The sequence below is a fragment of the Salvia miltiorrhiza genome, chromosome 2 (genome assembly GCF_028751815.1).
Source record: "Salvia miltiorrhiza cultivar Shanhuang (shh) chromosome 2, IMPLAD_Smil_shh, whole genome shotgun sequence".
Classification (NCBI taxonomy): domain Eukaryota; kingdom Viridiplantae; phylum Streptophyta; class Magnoliopsida; order Lamiales; family Lamiaceae; genus Salvia; species Salvia miltiorrhiza.
Window position 1 is genome coordinate 19,321,587 of NC_080388.1, and position 19,004 is coordinate 19,340,590.

The 19,004-nt window shown below is 39.9% G+C and overlaps 1 protein-coding gene and 1 long non-coding RNA gene across 2 annotated transcripts; one reads left to right on the plus strand and one right to left on the minus strand.

The window, feature by feature from the left end:
- Positions 1–2,449: 2,449 nt before the first annotated feature.
- Positions 2,450–3,415, plus strand: LOC131008098 (uncharacterized). The gene is made up of 3 exons (XM_057934998.1): positions 2,450–2,524; positions 2,696–2,992; positions 3,206–3,415. The coding sequence occupies exons 1-3, from the start codon at positions 2,450–2,452 to the stop codon at positions 3,413–3,415; spliced, it is 582 nt and encodes a 193-aa protein (XP_057790981.1).
- An 11,610-nt stretch (positions 3,416–15,025) lies between these two features.
- LOC131011481 (uncharacterized) lies at positions 15,026–17,710 on the minus strand. The gene is made up of 3 exons (XR_009096945.1): positions 17,514–17,710; positions 15,856–15,931; positions 15,026–15,235 (listed from the first exon to the last, which is right to left on the minus strand). It is a non-coding gene; the product is annotated as an uncharacterized LOC131011481 (long non-coding RNA).
- Positions 17,711–19,004: the final 1,294 nt, after the last annotated feature.

Consider the following 19,004-nt stretch of genomic DNA (forward strand, 5'->3'; position numbering starts at 1 on the left):
CATCCGAGTTTGCTATACTTTTTTCTATCCAAGCTTGTGTGGCTAAGAAGCATTGTAGGAGATCGTCTTTAGAATTTGGTTTCTCCTCTTGATAGTACCAATTTTCCCCTTGGAAGCCTTCTTGAGTGGAATATGAATTTTCATAATTCCAACTATTGAAATGGTCCTCATACTCCAATGGTGATTGCCACTCCATGGCATTGCACCCCATGTCATAATACTCGCCATAAGAAGGTGTGGGTTGGAAGGCTTCTTGAATAAATGGTTGCCTACAATTTCTTTTTGCTTCTAAAACTCGCAACTTAAGTTGCATCATCGCCAATTGTAGTTCGAGTTGCTCAACCAACTCATTCCTTCCATCATCCATTTAATATTTTTGGTGTTGTGTAACAATTTTCTTTTTCATCACCCTACCAACCAACAAAACAACGAGTCAAAACAAACAACTTAAGATAGAAAACAAAAATAAATCAAGTAAAATGTCTAAAGTAGTTAAGCACAATGATTCAAAATATCACAAACAATCAAACTAAACTAATCCCCGGCAACGGCGCCAAAAACTTGTTCGCTAATATTTTCACCACGCCGCAAGTATACGGTGTAGTTGCAATATAGGGAGGCAAGGTCGTATCCCACAAGGATTGGTGAATTTAAACTTCTAAATACTATTAATAAGTTATTTTCAATCTATTTAGACAAACCAAAGATGAAGAGATATTGAAAACTAAAACAAAGCTAAATAAAGCAAGTAAATAAAATAACAACAAGATAAACTTAGTTAATAAATTGGGGAATGACTCGAAGGAAAGTTATCCTAGGGACTAGATTTCGATGGATCGTAATGAACTTCAATCTAAATCAATATAAATCTTGATATGGCCTACTTATCTAGGGCGATCTCCCCACTAGTTTTAGCCCCCTCCCGGACGACTAAAACAGTAGATTACGGGTCATAATTGCCGTCCCCGGTCAATTTCTAACCTATAACTCCCAAGAGCACAAAAGATCAACAAGCCCTCACCCAACTCTCAACCTCCCGGTTTATTGAGATGATATGTATCAAACTCCTAATCTATTGTAATTATCTTCTCCCGATTCAAATCACAAATTAGAAATGCACAAAAGGTGGCCAACCAATCATACAAGAGATAAATCTAGGACTTGAAAAGATAACAATAAGCACAATCAAGATATATATTGAACAAAGAAATCAATCCATTACAAATCCATCTAATCTAATCCCTAAGATAAGAGATTTTAGCCAAGCATATTCATAATAAAAGCAAATCTCAAGTCATAAGAAAACATAAATAAAGATATAGAGAGATAGAGATTCATAGACAAATCCTATAATCTTGATCTTCAATCATGTAGTCTTGATGAGCTCCTTTCCAAGTCTTCCCCTTCTTTATTTGATTTTGGTGTTGTTTTTGTGTGTGGAAGAGAGAAAAAATGGTAGAGAATGGAGGCTAGGGTTTGGAAATGGAGAGTTGGGGAAGATGAAGTGGGTGTGTGTGGTGAATGATTTGAGAAAAGAGGGGAAAAATGGAGTTTTGGGCTAAAAATCACGTCTGGGCCCACCAAAAGGCGGATCCCCGCCTCTTCCCCGCGGTCACGGCATGAACCGCGGTTGAAAACGCGGCTGGAAGCAGGGGAGGCCGCGGTCATGGGCCGCGGCCGCGGCTCGGACCGCGGGTGACTGTCAAAAACGTTCTGGACTGCTCTGGAGCAGAGGCCCGCGGTCGGGCCCGTGGCCGCGGCCCGGACCGCGGGTTACTGGGCAATTTTGGAGCAGAGGCCCGCGGTCGGGCCCGTGGCCGCGGCCCGGACCGCGGGTGCCTGGGCTTTATGCGCAGTCCGCTTGTTCGGCTCCGTTCTCTCTCGTCCGGACTCCGATTTGATCACCGTTTGCGCTCACGAATTCCTATCGAGACGTACTTCGATCTCATGTCTTCAAAATCCTCCAATTAATCCTTGATTTTCCCTGAAATCACTCCAAAACTACACCAAGGAATCAAAACTCAAAATTGGGATACAAACACATATTAGCAATCAATTCATGGGGGAAAATGACAACAATTCATGCGATATTGAGGTACAAAAACCATGTTTGTCAGCAGAGTTGCATAAAAAGTTCAATGGACTGACTGTTGGACATCCTGAGCAAGCTATGAAAGACCCGTCGGGCATGGAAGACATTAATTTTATTAATGGCAGAAACTATGGAAATTTCCAGCGAGGACAGCTAGGAATGTATAGCAGAGGTCAGCAATATCAGCAGGGCTAACAGCAGTTCCAGCCAGGAGGACGCCCGCATCCGAATCTTTCTTATGGCAACCCAAACAATGCTGTGCAACCTCCACCAGGATTTTCTGTTTCTAGTCGGGGAGTAATCAATGAGCCAAAGAAAGATTCGATGGAGGACATGATGAAGCAGATGCTCATGAAGATGACTGGAATGGAAACAAATGTGGGGAACAAAATTTCTAACATGGAAAATAATTTCTCAGCACTTTCCAAGCAGGTACGAATGTTGGAAAATCAAGTTGGTCAGATAGCCAACCAAGCAGCTGCGCAGCACAAGCTGGGCCAATTCCCTAGCAACACTGAAATTAATCCCAAAAATCATTGTAATACGATTCATCTACGGAGCGGAACTGAATATCAGAATTTTCCAGAGCTGTAGAATGACAAGGGAAAAAGCAAAGTAGTGGAGGACGATGATGATGACTTGGAGGAGCTTGCAGCGAAACAGCCGCCCCCTCCTAAGGAGGATTCAAGCTCTTCTGCTGTTAAGGAGCCAGTTCCTACTCCTTCGTTCCCTAGACCGGAGTACAAGCCTGTAGCTCTGTTTCCACGGCGTTTGCTAAAGTCGAAGTTGGATGAGAAGATGGGCACGTTTATGGAGATATTTTCAAAGTTACAAATCAATATTCCATTACTTGATGCGCTGAGAGATATGCCGGGGTACGCTAAGTTCCTCAAGGATGCAGTCTCCAACAAGAAAAAGTTAGGGAAATATGAGACGATCAATTTATCAGAGGAGTGCAGCGCGGTACTACAGAAAAAGCTACCGTTGAAGTAGAAAGATCCCGGTAGCTTTACCATCGCTTGTATGATTGGAGGATAGAATTTCTCCCGTGCTCTTTGTGATTTAGGGGATAGCATAAATTTGATGCCCCTATTTATTTTCAAACGATTGGAGGTTGGAGAGATTAGGCCTACATCGATTGCTTTGCAGATGACGGATCATTCCCTTACTTATCCAAAGGGAATTGTGGAGGATGTTCTAGTGCAGGTGGAGCAGTTCATCTTTCCTGCGGACTTTGTGGTCTTGGACATGCCGGAGGACAAAAATACTCCATTAATTTTGGGGCGTCCGTTCCTAGCTACCGACCGTGCACTTATTGATTAAGCACAAAGGAAAAATGACAACTGAAAGCAATAAAGAACACAGAGAATTTTACGTGGTTTGGATAAACATCCTACATCCACGGTCAGCTGGTTAGACTGACAACCACTAGGTTTGTGCTTACGGGTGCACAACAAACCTTACAACTGAAATAACCGTTTCAGTGCCAACACACAGGGTTAGACTTCTAATCTCTTTTCTCAATCTCACAAGTTCGCTAAGACTTCACTCGTCTTGCTTGCGGGGACTGAGAACTCTTGAGTTTAGACAACTGTCTAAAACTCCAACTCTCAAACACTCTTTTCGTTCATTTGAAAAGGTAGTTTGTACTACCAACTAGATTACAGAGAATAGGCTCTCTGTAATTTACATCTAGGCTTAAGATTTACAATGGAAAAGCCTAGAGATTCTAAGAGAATATATGTAATCAGATAACTGATTTTTGGATTGGTGTATTCTCTTCTTCGATTCAAACTAAGGAGTAGAATGAGTAGGCTGAACTGCGAGTTTGGCAGAGGTTCAGCAAGATGTGCTTGAATCGGTGATGATTGAGCTTGGACATTGAGCCTATTTATAGGCAGAGTCTTGAATAGATCTGTTGGTGGAGATTGTCTTCAGGATTTTGCCGTTGTGAGATAGCATTTAATTTGGGCTTAAGTCTTCAATCTTCTGATCTCCTTGAGTATGAAAGAAGTAAAGTCTTCTTTCTTGGAGATGGTGTTGCAGACCGATGTGACACAGTAGGAGAGCCTTTGTGTCAGGAAGGCCGATCTCATATCTTCGGGATTTAAAGCTTTTGTCTTTAGCACTAATTGCGCCAAGTACACCAGTTGACTACTTTAACTTCTTGATGAATGGACTGAAGCTTTTCCAAGGTATCAGTCAGAGCGTATGTAGTCTTCAGTGTCGTTCCTTTAGTCGGCTCGGCTGATCATGTGTCTTCAATCTTCTGCTTTAGTTAGCATATTTCTTTCTTCAGTCTGGTACCTTTAGAAAAGGTCTTTAGTCTTTGCCGCTTCAGTCTAAACTAGTGAGGACTAAAACACTTAAGTCCATAAAAGAAATACAAGCTGGAAAAGCTTTCTAATAGTTTTGGTATCATCAAAATCTAGAGGTTGGATATATCTTTTTATGTCCCAATAATTTTCCCCTTTTTGATGATGCCAAAACCTTACAAGTAATCCTAAAGCAAGCGATAACTGATCAGTAGAATTCTAGACAGGGTGACTGTTATTCCCCCTAAACAAAATATCCTATCATTTTGCAAGGTTACTGGAACCGACTGAAAAACAAAACTGAGCAGAACAGAACAACAGATAAGAGGAAAGCATAAGTCACATAAATAAATCAGAGCCTGGACAACAGGGGATTGTCATCAGGATAAGATCAGAAGACATGAGAATTTCATTGCTTAAGGAACTGGTGAGACATCAGTCCTTGAATTGTATCAACAAAATACAATTTTGTTGATGCTCCTGGCCGTAAATCCTGAACACGGTTAGAGTGACATGATTGATGCTCATCTGATGTTCAGTAGGATTGAATTTCCAGATTTTCCAGATAGTGTCGATCTCTTTCTTGATAATCTCTCGATTGACAAGTCTTTTGGGTCAAGGAGGAGACACAATTTTTAGCAGATGAATCATTGGGAGTTTGCCTTTATTTCTTGCGGCTTGAATTAACCTTTCGATCTGTGGTCTTTCTGGCCAGTAGTTAAGGAAGTATTTCCATGCCAGCTCTTAGTTTTCATATTCGTGATTGATATTTGCAAACTTGACCCATTTGGTGTAGATCTCCTTGACAGCTTCCCACTAGTCATTCAAGTCCTCTGGTGCCCAAGAGTCACTGTGTTCGAACTTCTTTGCATATGAAATCAGAAGACCTTAATTGTAGTAGTTGTCCAGCTTCTGAGTTGTCTTTAGTGAGATAAATACTCGAGGAGCATTAGTGGCAGGAGCATCAGTCAGTTTTATTTGCTTCTTGGCCCTGGAATCACTCTATTTTTCTTCTTCAGTTAAGGGCCTCTTCTGATGTTCAGTTGGCTGGGTTGTGGAAGGTCCAATTACTGCAGCTTTTCCTTTTGCTTCATTTGTATCCATGACTGATCCTGTAGGAGGAGCTTGCACTTTTAGCTAACTTCCTTCCCCCTTCTTTACTCTTTCCCCTTGCTTCTTTATTTCTTCCCCATTTTTGGCATTATCAAAAATAGTTGTCATTTGTTGTTGGAGGGTCACAACGATTTTTCTCAAATTGCTTGTAACTGCAAACTCAGCCACATGTTGCATTTCATCAATTTTGAATTCCAGAGCTCGGACTTTGTCCTTGAGAGGCTGAGTCTCCTCGGAGGCAAAACGTTCCAGTTGTGCTTTTGATATGATCCTCGTTGATGGATCCCACGAAGACGCTAACGGAAGACTTGATATGAACAACAGACTGGATAAATAAACAAAGTAACGAAGATAAAAGATGGATATCCCAAAACCACTGAATCTAATCCATGAAATGATCTAGGCGAACGGATCCCTAAACCCCAACGTGTGATTGACGCAGCAACTCGGGGACGATGAATGACACCCGACGAGGGTTGGTTGAACTCGCCGTTACGTCGATAAATTGATTCTCCTTTGGCAAAATCAAGAGAGAATAAAACTCACAAATTTTATAAAGATAAGAGATATGTTCTTCGTTCCATACAGCAGCCATATATATAGGCTGTGATAAACCCTAATCTAATGAAGGAAACAAACGTAAAAATAAGGAAACTTAAAACAACGAAATAAAAGAAAGCTTGTCCAGCAAGTTTTGACAACTCTAGCGAGAACGCCAGCTCTGGAAAATTCCCGCTCTGGAGAACGCCACTCTGGAAAACGCCTGCTCTGGAAAACGGCCGCTCTGGAAAACACCACTCTGGAGACGCCAGCTCTGGAACATAGTTCTGCTCTGGACTTCAGCCAACTCTGGAACTTAGCTCTGCTTTGGACTTCAGCTCTGGAAAGTATACTCTGCTCTGGCTCTGGAAGTCTTCTCTGCTCTGGCGATCAGTTCTGCTCTGCTCTGGGCCGTTTGCTCTGCTCTGGTATTCTGGAAGTTTGCTCTGCTCTGGCATTCTACTCTGCTCTGCTCTGGCATGTGTTCTCTGCTCTGGCTTGTTTGCTCTGCTCTGAAGACATTTTCTGCTCTGGCACAACGACTTCAGCTCTGACGAGCTTGGCTCTGTTCTGGCACGAGTTTGGCTCTGTTCGGGCTGCATCAGCTTTCATCATGGTCTGCACTTCAGTCCGGCTGACACAGGTGATAAGCTCTTCTTTTAACTTGTCGATGGCTACGGTAAGCTCCAAATACCGATCATCGAGTTTATTATTGGCTTCTACACGCAGCTTTTCTTATATTTCAACTTTGTCAAGGAGATAGGGGTAACCAATAATTGTTGGGGAGGTATCTACAGTTAGTTTTAACAATCCTTCTCGAATGTTTTCTACCATATTCTTTGTGGCTTTTATCTGACGACTCGAGAAAAGTCTTTCATCATTTGCATCGGTATGCATTCGATTCACAAACGATTCGATGTTGAGAAGCCTATGCACATGTTGTGTTGCTTTCTGCGTTTGCTTATTAAGTTGACGTTGAAGATCCATGATTTGTTGTTGTTGAAAGATAACCACTTGCGCCATGTGATGTCTTGGTAATGGAAAAAAGTACTCTAGACTATAGGGAGTTCATCTGATCCCAGCAGTACCTTGGATTCCTCCATCTCTTCTTCAGTCTCTTCTGATGTTGAAGCTGATGCACCAGTAGAGCCGTGATTCGCTTCAGTGAGGTCATTTGCAGTTGACTCTTGTGCATTGGGAATTCCGCTAGACGTAGCAGCATCATTTGCTTCTTCAGTTTGTTTTGGCAGAGTTTCTTCTTGATCATTCTCTTTTTGAGTATCATGAACTTTGGTTATTTCTGCTTACTCTTGAGTTGAACTCTTTTCACCAGTCGCTTCAGTCATGATTTCCTTTGGTTGGTCTTGAGAGATATCTGTCTATTTCTCAATTTGTGGATCTTCATCCTTGTCTTCCTCAACATTTGCCTCTTTCATGGATTGATTATCCGTAGAAGAGGATTTCAGTTAGAACATCCTTGGTGACCTGGTCCTCCAGAGTGGGCTTCTGGATGATCTCCGGAATTGTTGGCACAAAGGCATCAAGGTCAAATTCTGATGTCTTTCCAATAATATCTTTTGCCTCAGCCATGTCTTCATCGGTTGGGCTTGGAGACTTCCGAGTCTCAGTTTCAACATCTCTTGTTGAAATATCACCTTCGTGAGTTGGGCTGAGAGATTTGTGCGTTTGAGAATTAGTATTTCTAGAAAGAATATTTTCATCAAGAGCTTCTGCTTCACCAGCAGTCTTCTTCTCATTTGCTGAAGCTTCCAAATTTCCTTTAATGTTGGCGGTTGGATCTTACAGATTTTCTTCAGCATAACCAGTAGGTACAGTCTGAGCATTGGTGGTACATTGCTCTTGATAAGATTAAAGCTCTATTTTTTTTTATTCCGAATCGGAAATTCAGTGAACTGAGGAGGGTTCACGAAGAATTCTTCAGAGGTGTTCTTGGATCCAGATGGACCTGCATCATTAGTAGAAATAGCCGAGATTCTGGTGAAACTCTGAGAATCAAGGTAGTCTAAGGTTATTTGATCAAAAGAACATATGAGATCTCATAGACGGATGAAGCCAAAGATGTTGTAAAGCTTTGTCTCTTCAAGGGCGAGCTTGTCAGCAGAGTCGATGGTATTGACATTATCGATCTGAGGGCATGGTGTATTTTTGAGAAAGATTAATACAAGGAGCCGGTGGAGATATCAAAGCCGAGAAAGAGATTTTGAAGATATGCAGTGGCTTCACTTTTGAGTGACAACTTGAAGTTGGCAACTTCTCTTTCTAGTGCTTCAGTGCGAGAAGGAACTGCCACTGATGAGAATTTGGCTATTAGGGCTTTGGATTTGGGAATTTTCACAGAGATCCTTCCGAATTTTAGCTTTTTGGTTTTGGGTGGTGATTGAGAGTCGGAAAGAATTGGAATATATATAGATTTAGTGGGGGTACTTCTTAGCCGGCGTGAGATTTTAGTTGGAATCTCAGGAGGTGAAATTCCAATTCTGGCAGGAAAAGATGGTGGAGAAACTTCAGTTGAAGACGATGAGGTTTCAGTTTTAACTGATTTTGATTTGGAGCCTCCCTTGACGAATCTGAGATAATGATTGAAGCTTATCTTATCTGGCCAAAAGGCAATTATGTGCTTTGTGGCTTCAATGATGATCTAAGACACTCGACTACCCTGTCTCAGCATCTTAAAGGTCTTCTTGAGTGATGACTCATCAAAGAGCAGTTGCAGATAAGCTTTCTCCCAATTGTATGGGCCTTCCTTCAGTAGAGCAGCCAAAATGTTTTTCTGACTTTGTGATGCTTGATCGGGTGATCCCGTTGTTCCTATCCAGCAACTGTGGATGATCCGCGCTAAGAACTTGTATTCCAGCTCAAGATCTAAAAGCTACAGCGTGCTTTCAGTGGAGATCTTTTTGTCCTTTATGGCGGTTTTTAGAATCTCGCTGGCCTCTTCATCTTTAATGTCGGGAAGCAGTCCGATATTGGACAGATGGTATAATTCTTGGACGATTTGTGTGATGTCGATATCGACCTCCTCTTTCTTCTTCAAGTTTTCAGTTGTAAATGCGATCACAGAAGAGACATGGTGACCGTCGGCATTGATCTCTTGATTAGTATAGATTTGTTGTACATGAGATCTCAACAGAAAAGGTGGTTCCGCCTGAACAAAATCCATCCAACCATGTCGTTGAAGAATAGCGATGGCCTTTTTGTATCCTGGCAGAGTTTGAAAGCTTGGCATGTGAAGGATGACGTCATAACGTACAGATTTGTTTTCGCAAGAGATTTTAGGTGCCATTGTTTTGAGAGAGATGAGCAGTAATTTCCTGAAAGTTGAAAAATTCTCACAGAAGAGTGTTGTGGAATCAAAGGTTAGAGGTAGAAGAAAATTTGAAAAATGGAGGTGTTTCATGAGAACATCTATTTAGAGACCTTTGGGTTCAGTGAGGAATATGAACAGTTTGATTTGAGACGTGTTGTCATGACATCAGTTGTTCAGTTTTACGCTCCACAAGTGCATTGAATAACATTTGAAATTCGCATCAGGTAAGTAAAGTTTAATAAACAAAAGGTCTAAGTCTTAATAGGGAGTGGGAAAATTATCAAGTCCAAATCCTAGAAATTTCTGTACATAATCTTCTAGTCGACTGATCATCTTTGATAAAATATGGATCAAATCGATTAAGTCCCATTCCCCCTTAATATATAGATGAGGGTGAAAATTAAATCTACTCAAAATATGTGAGGATCCAAACAGAATGGAGGAATTATCTTTGGAAAATATATTTGATAATCACCTCAGAGAAATCAGAAATAAATGAAATATAAATAAAGAGAATATAACAAGAACATTTCCGAACAATCATGGTAAGGATTGATAAAAGGTCTGCTAATGAGAAAATTAGCGAGAAAATTTTAACTAAGGATGTTGAAAAGATTTTCTGATGTGATCAGTTCGTTGTTGATCGTGTTTCAAAGTAGAAATTGATAAAATTTCACGTCTGCATTAAATGCTTATACAGAAAGTGCCTAAAAAGTCGGGACTTGTAATGATGCGCTGATGTAAGCAAGAAACTTAGACAACAAAATAAATTATCATTGTTCGGACATTATCAGAAATACATCATAAATTGAACTGAAAGGGAAAAGCAAATTTGATATATCTTTTAAGTTTCCTAACAATTATTTTCTTACTAATCAGTAACTCACAAGAATACATCTGATTACAGAGACATATGCAAGTATTACATAATCAGACTACATTCTAACATTGGTGTGAAATACTTATTAGTCGACTGATCCTTGTAATCAGTCGATGCCAACATTTCAGTTAGACTGAAATTGTCTGTTCCCCTTTGATTGTTGACTCATGTCTTCAGTTGACATCTCTTCAGTTGGGGAACTACAGTTGACTGAACTCCAGTTGACTATGTTTCAGTCAACAACTCCAGTGAGGTTCTTCAGTGAATGAGCGACTACAGAGGATGGTGAACACCAACTTCCAGTGGCTTCGTCTTCAGCATTGGTTGAAGAATTCTGGGCTTCATGAGGCAAGAATAATAATGGTTGTTAGGTCCATGAGGGCTACGAAACTAGTGTATGAGAGAGGGAGAGGGGGAATACACCAGCAGGCTAAATTTGACTTTTAAATCATTTAAAGCTTCTTTTGAAAAACACACTCTCATAAACTGAAAGCCGTCTTGACTGATAGTGAAGAAAAGACGACACAAAATTTCAGTCAAAGCGTTTCAAGTTTAAGAGTGATCACTAGACAGTGATTGAAGATGGTGCAGTTGAAAACACAGATCAATACACTATTGATCTTATTTTAAACTTTAGTCTAGTGTAAGTAAAAACGGATAGGTGTTATGAATCTTACGGAAAGATCACAGATTTGTCAGTTCAAACAATAGCACACGCAACGGAGAAATGATCTTCTACAAAATAGCCTTTTTGAAGGTTAGGTTATCAGTTTACAGAATTCTCTATTTACTTATACTAGTTTCAGTTGAAATAGAGATTAAGCACAAAGGAAAAGTGACAACTGAAAGCAATAAAGAACACAGAGAATTTTATGTGGTTCAGATAGACATCCTACATCCATGGTCAGCTGGTTAGACTGACAACCACTAGGTTTGTGCTTACGGGTGCACAACAAACCTTACAACTTAAATAACCGTTTCAGTGCCAACACACAGGGTTAGACTTCTAATCTCTTTTCTCAATCTCACAAGTTCGCTAAGACTTCACTCGTCTTGCTTGCGGGGACTGAGAACTCTTGAGTTTAGACAACCGTCTAAAACTCCAACTCTCAAACACTCTTTTCGTTCGGTTGAAAAGGTAGTTTGTACTACCAACTAGATTACAGAGAATAGGCTCTCTGTAATTTACATCTAGGCTTAAGATTTACAATGGAAAAGCCTAGATATTCTAAGAGAATATATGTAATCAAATAACTGATTTTTGGCTTGGTGTATTCTCTTCTTCGATTCAAACTAAGGAGTAGAATGAGTAGGCTAAACTGCGAGTTTGGCAGAGGTTCAGCAAGATGTGCTTGAATCGGTGAAGATTGAGCTTGGACATTGAGCCTATTTATAGGCAGAGTCTTGAATAGATCTGTTGGTGGAGATTGTCTTCAGGATTTTGCCGTTGTGAGATAGCATTTAATTTGGGCTAAAGTCTTCCATCTTCTGATCTCCTTGAGTCTGAAAGAAGTAAAGTCTTCTTCCTTGGAGATGGTGTTGCAGACCGATGTGACACAGTAGGATAGACTTTGTGTCAGGAAGCACGATCTCATATCTTTGGGATTTAATGCTTTTGTCTTTAGCATTAATTGCGTCAAGTACACCAGTTGACTACTTTAGCTTCTTGATGAATGGACTGATGCTTTTCCAAGGTATCAGTCAGAGAGTATGTAGTCATCAGTGTCGTTCCTTTAGCCGGCTCTGCTGACCATGTGTCTTCAATCTTCTGCTTCAGTTAGCATCTTTCTTTCTTCAGTCTGGTGCATTTAGAAAAGGTCTTCAGTCTTTGCTGCTTCAATCTAAACTAGTGAGGACTAAAACACTTAAGTCCATAAGAGAAATACATGCTGTAAAAGCTTTCTAAGAGTTTTGGTATCATCAAAACCTGGAGGTTGGATATATCTTTTTATGTCCCAACAATGGTCTTGGTGTTTTAATTCAAATTTTGGTGGCTAATCATATCATGGGCTTAGGCCTTTAAAATGGGACGAATTTAAGAAAATAATAGGGCCTAAAATCGGCCCAAGCATTGCAACCCACTCGTGGCCACTTCTAGGGCTTACCGACGGGATTGTAATAGCGAAATTATCCTCGTCGGAGCTCGTCGCCGACGGTGATTCTTCCCCATCCCGATTGCTTACCTTTCCTAGACACGACGAGTGTTTGATCGTGAGCTATGGTAGTGTCGTGAGGGTGTTCATGTGGTAGCCGACTTTTTTTTAGAAAGAGAGAAAGAGAATTTCGTAGAGAGAGAAAGTAGATTTGGGGGTGGGAAGTGGGGACCAATTTTGACTTTAGAAAAATTGGGGGATATCGATTTTGGGGTTGGGTTTATTTTGTTTATTTTTATTTTTAATAATATAAGTTGAAGGTGTTTTAGTCTCTTAACTTCTTTTGATATGCAAAAGAATGAGATTTAAGTTGAGCCTATAAAACTTCTTACTTTTATGTTGTGCTATTGAAAAACTTGGATTTCTAATAAGAATATAATGCTAAGTTTAAGGAAAAACTTGGATTTCTAATAACAACATAATGCAAAATCCAAAAACCCAGCTCAGCCAAACGGAAATTTCAATAACTTAATTATCAAAATGTGTGAAAGCTTTATGAGGATCTGTAGTGGAGAGCCCATATGAGCTCTTAAAAGTGGTCCACACCATTTAAAAGCCCACCCTCTATAGTGGGAGAGCCTCCACCCGGGTTCTTAAATTTTATTTTTCATTTTTCTTTATTTTATATGTTGTTTTCAATTAAAATTAACATTAAATTTAATAACATAAATTTCATTTAAATTAAAATTTAACACTACATTGATTGAAAATTAAAATTGATTACAATAAAATCCTAAATTATTTCAAAATTAAAAAGGCATAACAAAAGCTACAATAGAAAAATTTAAAGATCATTGCGTCGTTTGATTTCCTCCACTTTCTTCAAGTGAAACGCCAACTCGTCGAGATTCATTTGGAAAGCCTCCACCCGGGCTCTTTAAGAGCCCACCCTCTGTAGTGGGAGAGCCTTCACCCGGGCTCTTAAATTTTATTTTTCATTTTATCTTTACTTTTAATGTTGTTTTCAATTAAATTTAATAACATAAATTTCATTTAAATTAAAATTTAACACTACATTGATTGAAAATTAAAATTGCTTTATAATAAAATCCTAAATTACTTCAAAATTGAAAAGGCATAAAAAACCTATAATAGAAAAATTTAAAGATCATTGCGTCGTTTGATTTCCTCCACTTTCTTCAAGTGAAACGCCAACTAGTCGAGATTCATTTGGAAAGGCGTCCCTACCCAAGATGATGCTGTTCGTGAAGTCCTGTTGGATTTGGGAGAAAATTCTCATAACCTTGACCATGTTTTCCACGACCTCCACTGCTCATATTTGCTCCGACGACGATTCTACCTTGTTCTTGCCTTTTTCCTTGTCCTTTTTCACCGCCTTTTGGCCTTGGGGCCTCGTAGTGATGCTTGGCTCGCTAGACGTCGACTGTAGCCTCTGCACCTTTGAACGTTTGGCGGAGTGGACATCTCACCGATAGACGTGAATTTCTAACTTTCGTGGAACACCTTGCAAGCATATGGATATTTGAAGGAACCACCATGCTCGACTGGCGTACAACTGTTGCACTTGAGTGGTGATTTGGGGGTGGTTGCTCCATCAATTTCTCCAATTATCCTCTATTTTTCTAACACAATCTCTATGATAGGAAGAAAATACAAAATAAAAGAAAGAAGATGAAGAAGGAGAAGAATGTAGTGTGAATTTGAATGGAAAGATGCTAGTATTTATAAAAGTAAAAAAGGAATAAATTCGTTGAACGACTAGTAGGAATTAGAAAAGATAAAAAAATCTGTCAAAAATTTAAATTCTCCACCGTTTTTTTTTTCTTTCAGTAGGCTGTATTTTTCTGATTAGGTTGTGCAGTGCATGCCTCCAATGTTTTTGGCCTCTGCACCGAGAGTGCAAAAGTGCGCTGAGTGTGCGCCCACTAGGCATGGTATACGAGGAGGGGGAGGGGTCTCGGCCGAGCCCGGTGCGCATCCGCTCCCGAGCTCCCCACTACGGATGCCCTAAGGATCTACTGGCATTATTCAATCTTTTGTTTTTTTCTCTATCATTTTCAAAACCAACTTATGTTTGAGGTTGATAATCGTTAATTTGAAATAATATAATTCACTCAATAAACTTGAAAATTATATAACATACTCCCTCTGTCCACAATATTGTTTTCACATTTTCCATTTTGGTCCGTATGCGATATCCTTTCAACTTCCATTTATAGTAGTAGGGTCCATATAACACTTTATTATCTTAACCTTATATTTTCATCAAAAAGTACCTTTATTGTGGAGTCCAAACTCCACTCACTACAATATCTACTATTATCCACCACTTTTCTTAAAACCTGTGCCGTCCGCAACGTGGAAACGATATAGCGGACAGAGCGAGTATGTTTTAAATTTTTTATTTTTTATTCAAAGACCTCCATTTTTAACTTTTTTCAGAAAATATCATCAATTTTTAGTATTTTTTAAAAAATATCACGTTATACAAAATTCCGCGATGGAATGATAATGTCACACCCCAATTCTTGAATGAATAAATATAATCGAGGTGTGAATAATTCATAGAAATAAACAAGGGAAAAACCTTGTTAAAACCCGAAATAGGATGGAAAGTCGGGCTATGCCCATTTGGATCACAAGTTTTGTTTCATGCTTCTGACAACCAACATTCATTAGCATAAATTTAGTAGTGAAGAGTCTAAGCTCGGTCAAATATATCATTTGAAATTTAACATGAAGATCTTAAGTTGGGAAAACAAAAGATGGATATGAGTAATTGCTACAGCGGAAGTCTAACATAGGAATTTATCTTTAGCCTCAGCTCCGTCCCGTCAGCACCGTCCAGCCAACCTGAAAATATTTGAAAGTATTTTTGGGCTAAGTACTAATGTACTTAGTGGGCATGCATTTTCTGAAACATTTTATATTTTCGTAAAGACAGTTTATCCAATCATACTTGACATGACTTAGAAGGTTTTAAATTGAAATAGCTTCTAAGCATGTTAAAATATTTTCTTTCATTTGTGCGCACATGTCACACTCCCTTTCTGTTACTCGCTGTGATCCCGGACCTTTTAGCCACCGACGGATCTCTGTCTCCCGCTTACTTGAACTGAGGCCGTAACCCAGACAAGTTTACTTTGACCTCGGGACGCTACCCAGGCAGGCCTGATATTTCTCATGCTCCGGAACACATCCAGCCGAGCACCCTTATAACGCCTCTGGTTAGAGCCCGATGGAGATCAACCCACCGAGTCAACTAACAAGTGTACACAATTCTCAAACAACGTATTAGGTCATAAGAGAACCTCAATTGATTAACTGCGCGAGCCTTAAACAGAGCAGAGTGCACATAAACATTTAATTGGATAAACAGTTTTCATAACATTAAATAAATAATTTGCATTTCATTGAAATATTTAGAGCTTAATAACTCAATCATACTTTGTACATTTGGAAAGTAAGCCCACCTGTCTAGGCAAAGCCTGTCGTTTAACCTTATCTCTGAATCGGAATAGCAGTGCTAATCCTCTTGATGCTCAAAGCCTACAAGAATTCTATTCTCAATAGGTCTCCTTGAATTCTAATCTTAAGTCATGGTGTAGTGCTTAATATTCTATGATTCACTTAGCCGGGTTTTCAAAATTTAATAAATAAATAATTGAAAACTAAATTCTTGAGTTAAGGACACCAACAATATCCTTACTCGATTTTCTTAAATAATTGGAATTATAAATAAAACCAATTAAATCATAAATACTTTTATTGCCAAAAAAAAAATAATGCAATTTCATGTCATGCTTAGCATATAGTAAGTAATAACTTAAAATATGCATATAATAATAATAATATGATATTATTATGCAAATTAAAATAATTAATCAAACTTAATAAGTCGAATTAATTAAAATAGTGCAGTCCAATTAAATGGAGAAACTGCACAGCCCAATGAATAAATTAAGGCCCAAGGCATTAAATAAAAACATTGGCCCAACTGAAATATAAACAAAACTCGGCCCAATTAAAGAGCCCAACTGAAATAAAAAAAAAATGCAAAAATCGGCCCAACCCAAAGAAAAGCAAAGCCCAACCTTTAATATTTTCGACCCATATGCTCAAGCCCAATAATCGGCCCAGCTTTCTTGATTAAATAAGAGGCCCAAATGCTCTTTTAAATAAATGAGCCCACTGAAATAAAAATGGCCCAAAACTTAAACCAAGCCCTATTCTTCATCTCATTAAACACACACATATACAAACACACGCACCACTCTCCCCCCTCCTTCATCTCCGCAGCAGGCACCCTCTCCCCCCCCCTTCGTCTCCGGCGGCGGTGGCCGCCGCCGGCCACGCCACCGTCCCCTGACTCCCCTCTCCCCCGTCTCTCGTCTCTCACCCACAGACGCACGCACCGAGCGGTCGCCAGCAGCCCCGCTAAGCCCTCTCTCCCTTTTCTCTCTTCCGGCCGTCGCGGCCATCTCCGGCGAAGAGCACCGTCTCCGGTCACCCTCACCATCTCCCTCGACTGACCGAGAACCCAAATCGGCCGCCTCCACTTCTCTCGCGCTGAAACGGACCCGTCATCCCACAGCAATGAGCGGCGCCCGAGCCCTAGCTCCCTCTCTCTCAGTAGATCGGAAACCCATCGCCGTCGGAGCTCGCCGGAGCAAGCGGCGACAGGCTCCAGCTCCCCTCTCTCTTTTTCGGCGACTGAAACGACAGCCACCGCCGTCTCTCCCACAGATCTCCGACCTTTCTCTTTTTCCAGCCGTGGCCGGGCAGCAGCGGCACAGCCGCCGTGCCCTGCCTCCCTCGACCTCTCGACTCAGTTCACACAAACACAACGCTCATCCTCCTCGACTCAACAGACCCAACCAGACACTCCAACATTTGGACTCGGCAATCAAAAACAAGCTCAAGACTTTTTCTTTATTCTTTTTAATAAGTATGCTTCATATATGTAGAAACACAGATTGTATGCTCATGTATACGGGAATGCCATTTTGTTTCAAAATCTTGATACACGAAATCTGAATTTGCTATATGGGAAAATTAGTTGCTGGAAATGCGTAGTGTGTGATTCAATATTGTAAAAACAAGTCATGTAATTTAAAGAAGAAGATGAAACCTTGGGGATGTTCTGTTCAAAGATATGAAATTGCTTTGATGTTGAAGCTATGAAACTGCTCGACTGTTTTTAAAAACATGAGCTCCTCCTCGGCAGAATGAGCTGTGGGAATTATGAATGGAGAATACAGGAATTCAGTTAATTATTGCAGAAGTTTGGTAAATGAATTGTGAACGTGGGTGATGGAAATAAGTGGGGGTAAGTGGGAGTGGTGGGAGGGAAAGTGGGAAGAAAGGTGGAGGAGTTAGTGGTGGGAGTAGGAATAAAAAAATAAAATAAAATAAGATAAAATAAAATAAAAAGTCTTCCAAGTTGTACTATGAAAACTGTAATAATACTTCATGGTTCGCTAAATAAATAGCTCGTGAAAATACTTGAATGCTAAATTAAATAAATATGAAATGCATATAATTTAATTACTAAATTTACAAATGCTTTTGTAAATCATTTTTTGTTGGAATTAAAATAAATTCTTTTTCTCAATCTGGCGTGAATCATCTTAAATCTAAGTTCGAAAATTTTCTAAACTTAGCTCGAGTAAACGGGGTATTACATCCCTCCCTCCTTAAAAAAAATTTCGTCCCCGAAATTACATACCTTGATAATCTAGCTGAGGATACTAGTCTTTCATTTTATTCATCTCTTTTGTGGCCTTTTCCATCCTGTGATGGTTCCACTACATGACGAGAACAATATTATTGTCTCATAAAACTTGAACCTTGCGATTAAGTATCTGGACTGGTTTCTCTTCATAACTTTAGTCCTGGCTAGGACTACTTTATCTAGCTTAATCAAATACTTTGGATTAAACACATACTTTCTTAACTGAGAGACATGAAACACATTGTGCACGTCTCCAATACTGGGTGGCAATGCCAACCTATAGGCTACAGGACCTATCTTATCTAGGATCTCAAAAAGTCCTATATAACGGGGTCGTAACTTGCCCTTCTTTTTGAAACGTATAACTCCCTTTGAGGAAGAAACTTTGAGGAAAACTCGATCCCCAACATTGAATTCTAACTCCGATCGGCATTTATCGGCGTAAGACTTTTGTCTATCTTGAGCTTCTTTGATTCTTTGCTTGATGTGGTCGACTTTCTCAACCATCTGTTGGACCAGTTCAGGACCTAACAACTTTCTTTCACCCACTTCATCTTAATAAAGTGATGAACTATATTTTCGGCCATACAAGGCCTCATCTAGATTATTCCAAATGTTGCTAGATAACTGTCTGTTATAAGCAAATTCTACGAGAGGTAACAAATCCTCCCAACTTCCACCTTTGTCTGCGACAATCATTTGCAGCATAACTTCTAGAATCTGAATCGTTCTTTCTGACTGCCCGTCAGTCTAAGGGTGGTACGCTGTGCTGCAGTTCAGCTGAGTGCCCATGGCTTCTTGTAAACTTTTCTAGAAACGCGATGTGAATCTGGTGTCACGATCTGACGTGATAGATACAGGTACACCGTGAAGGCGTACTATCTCTTT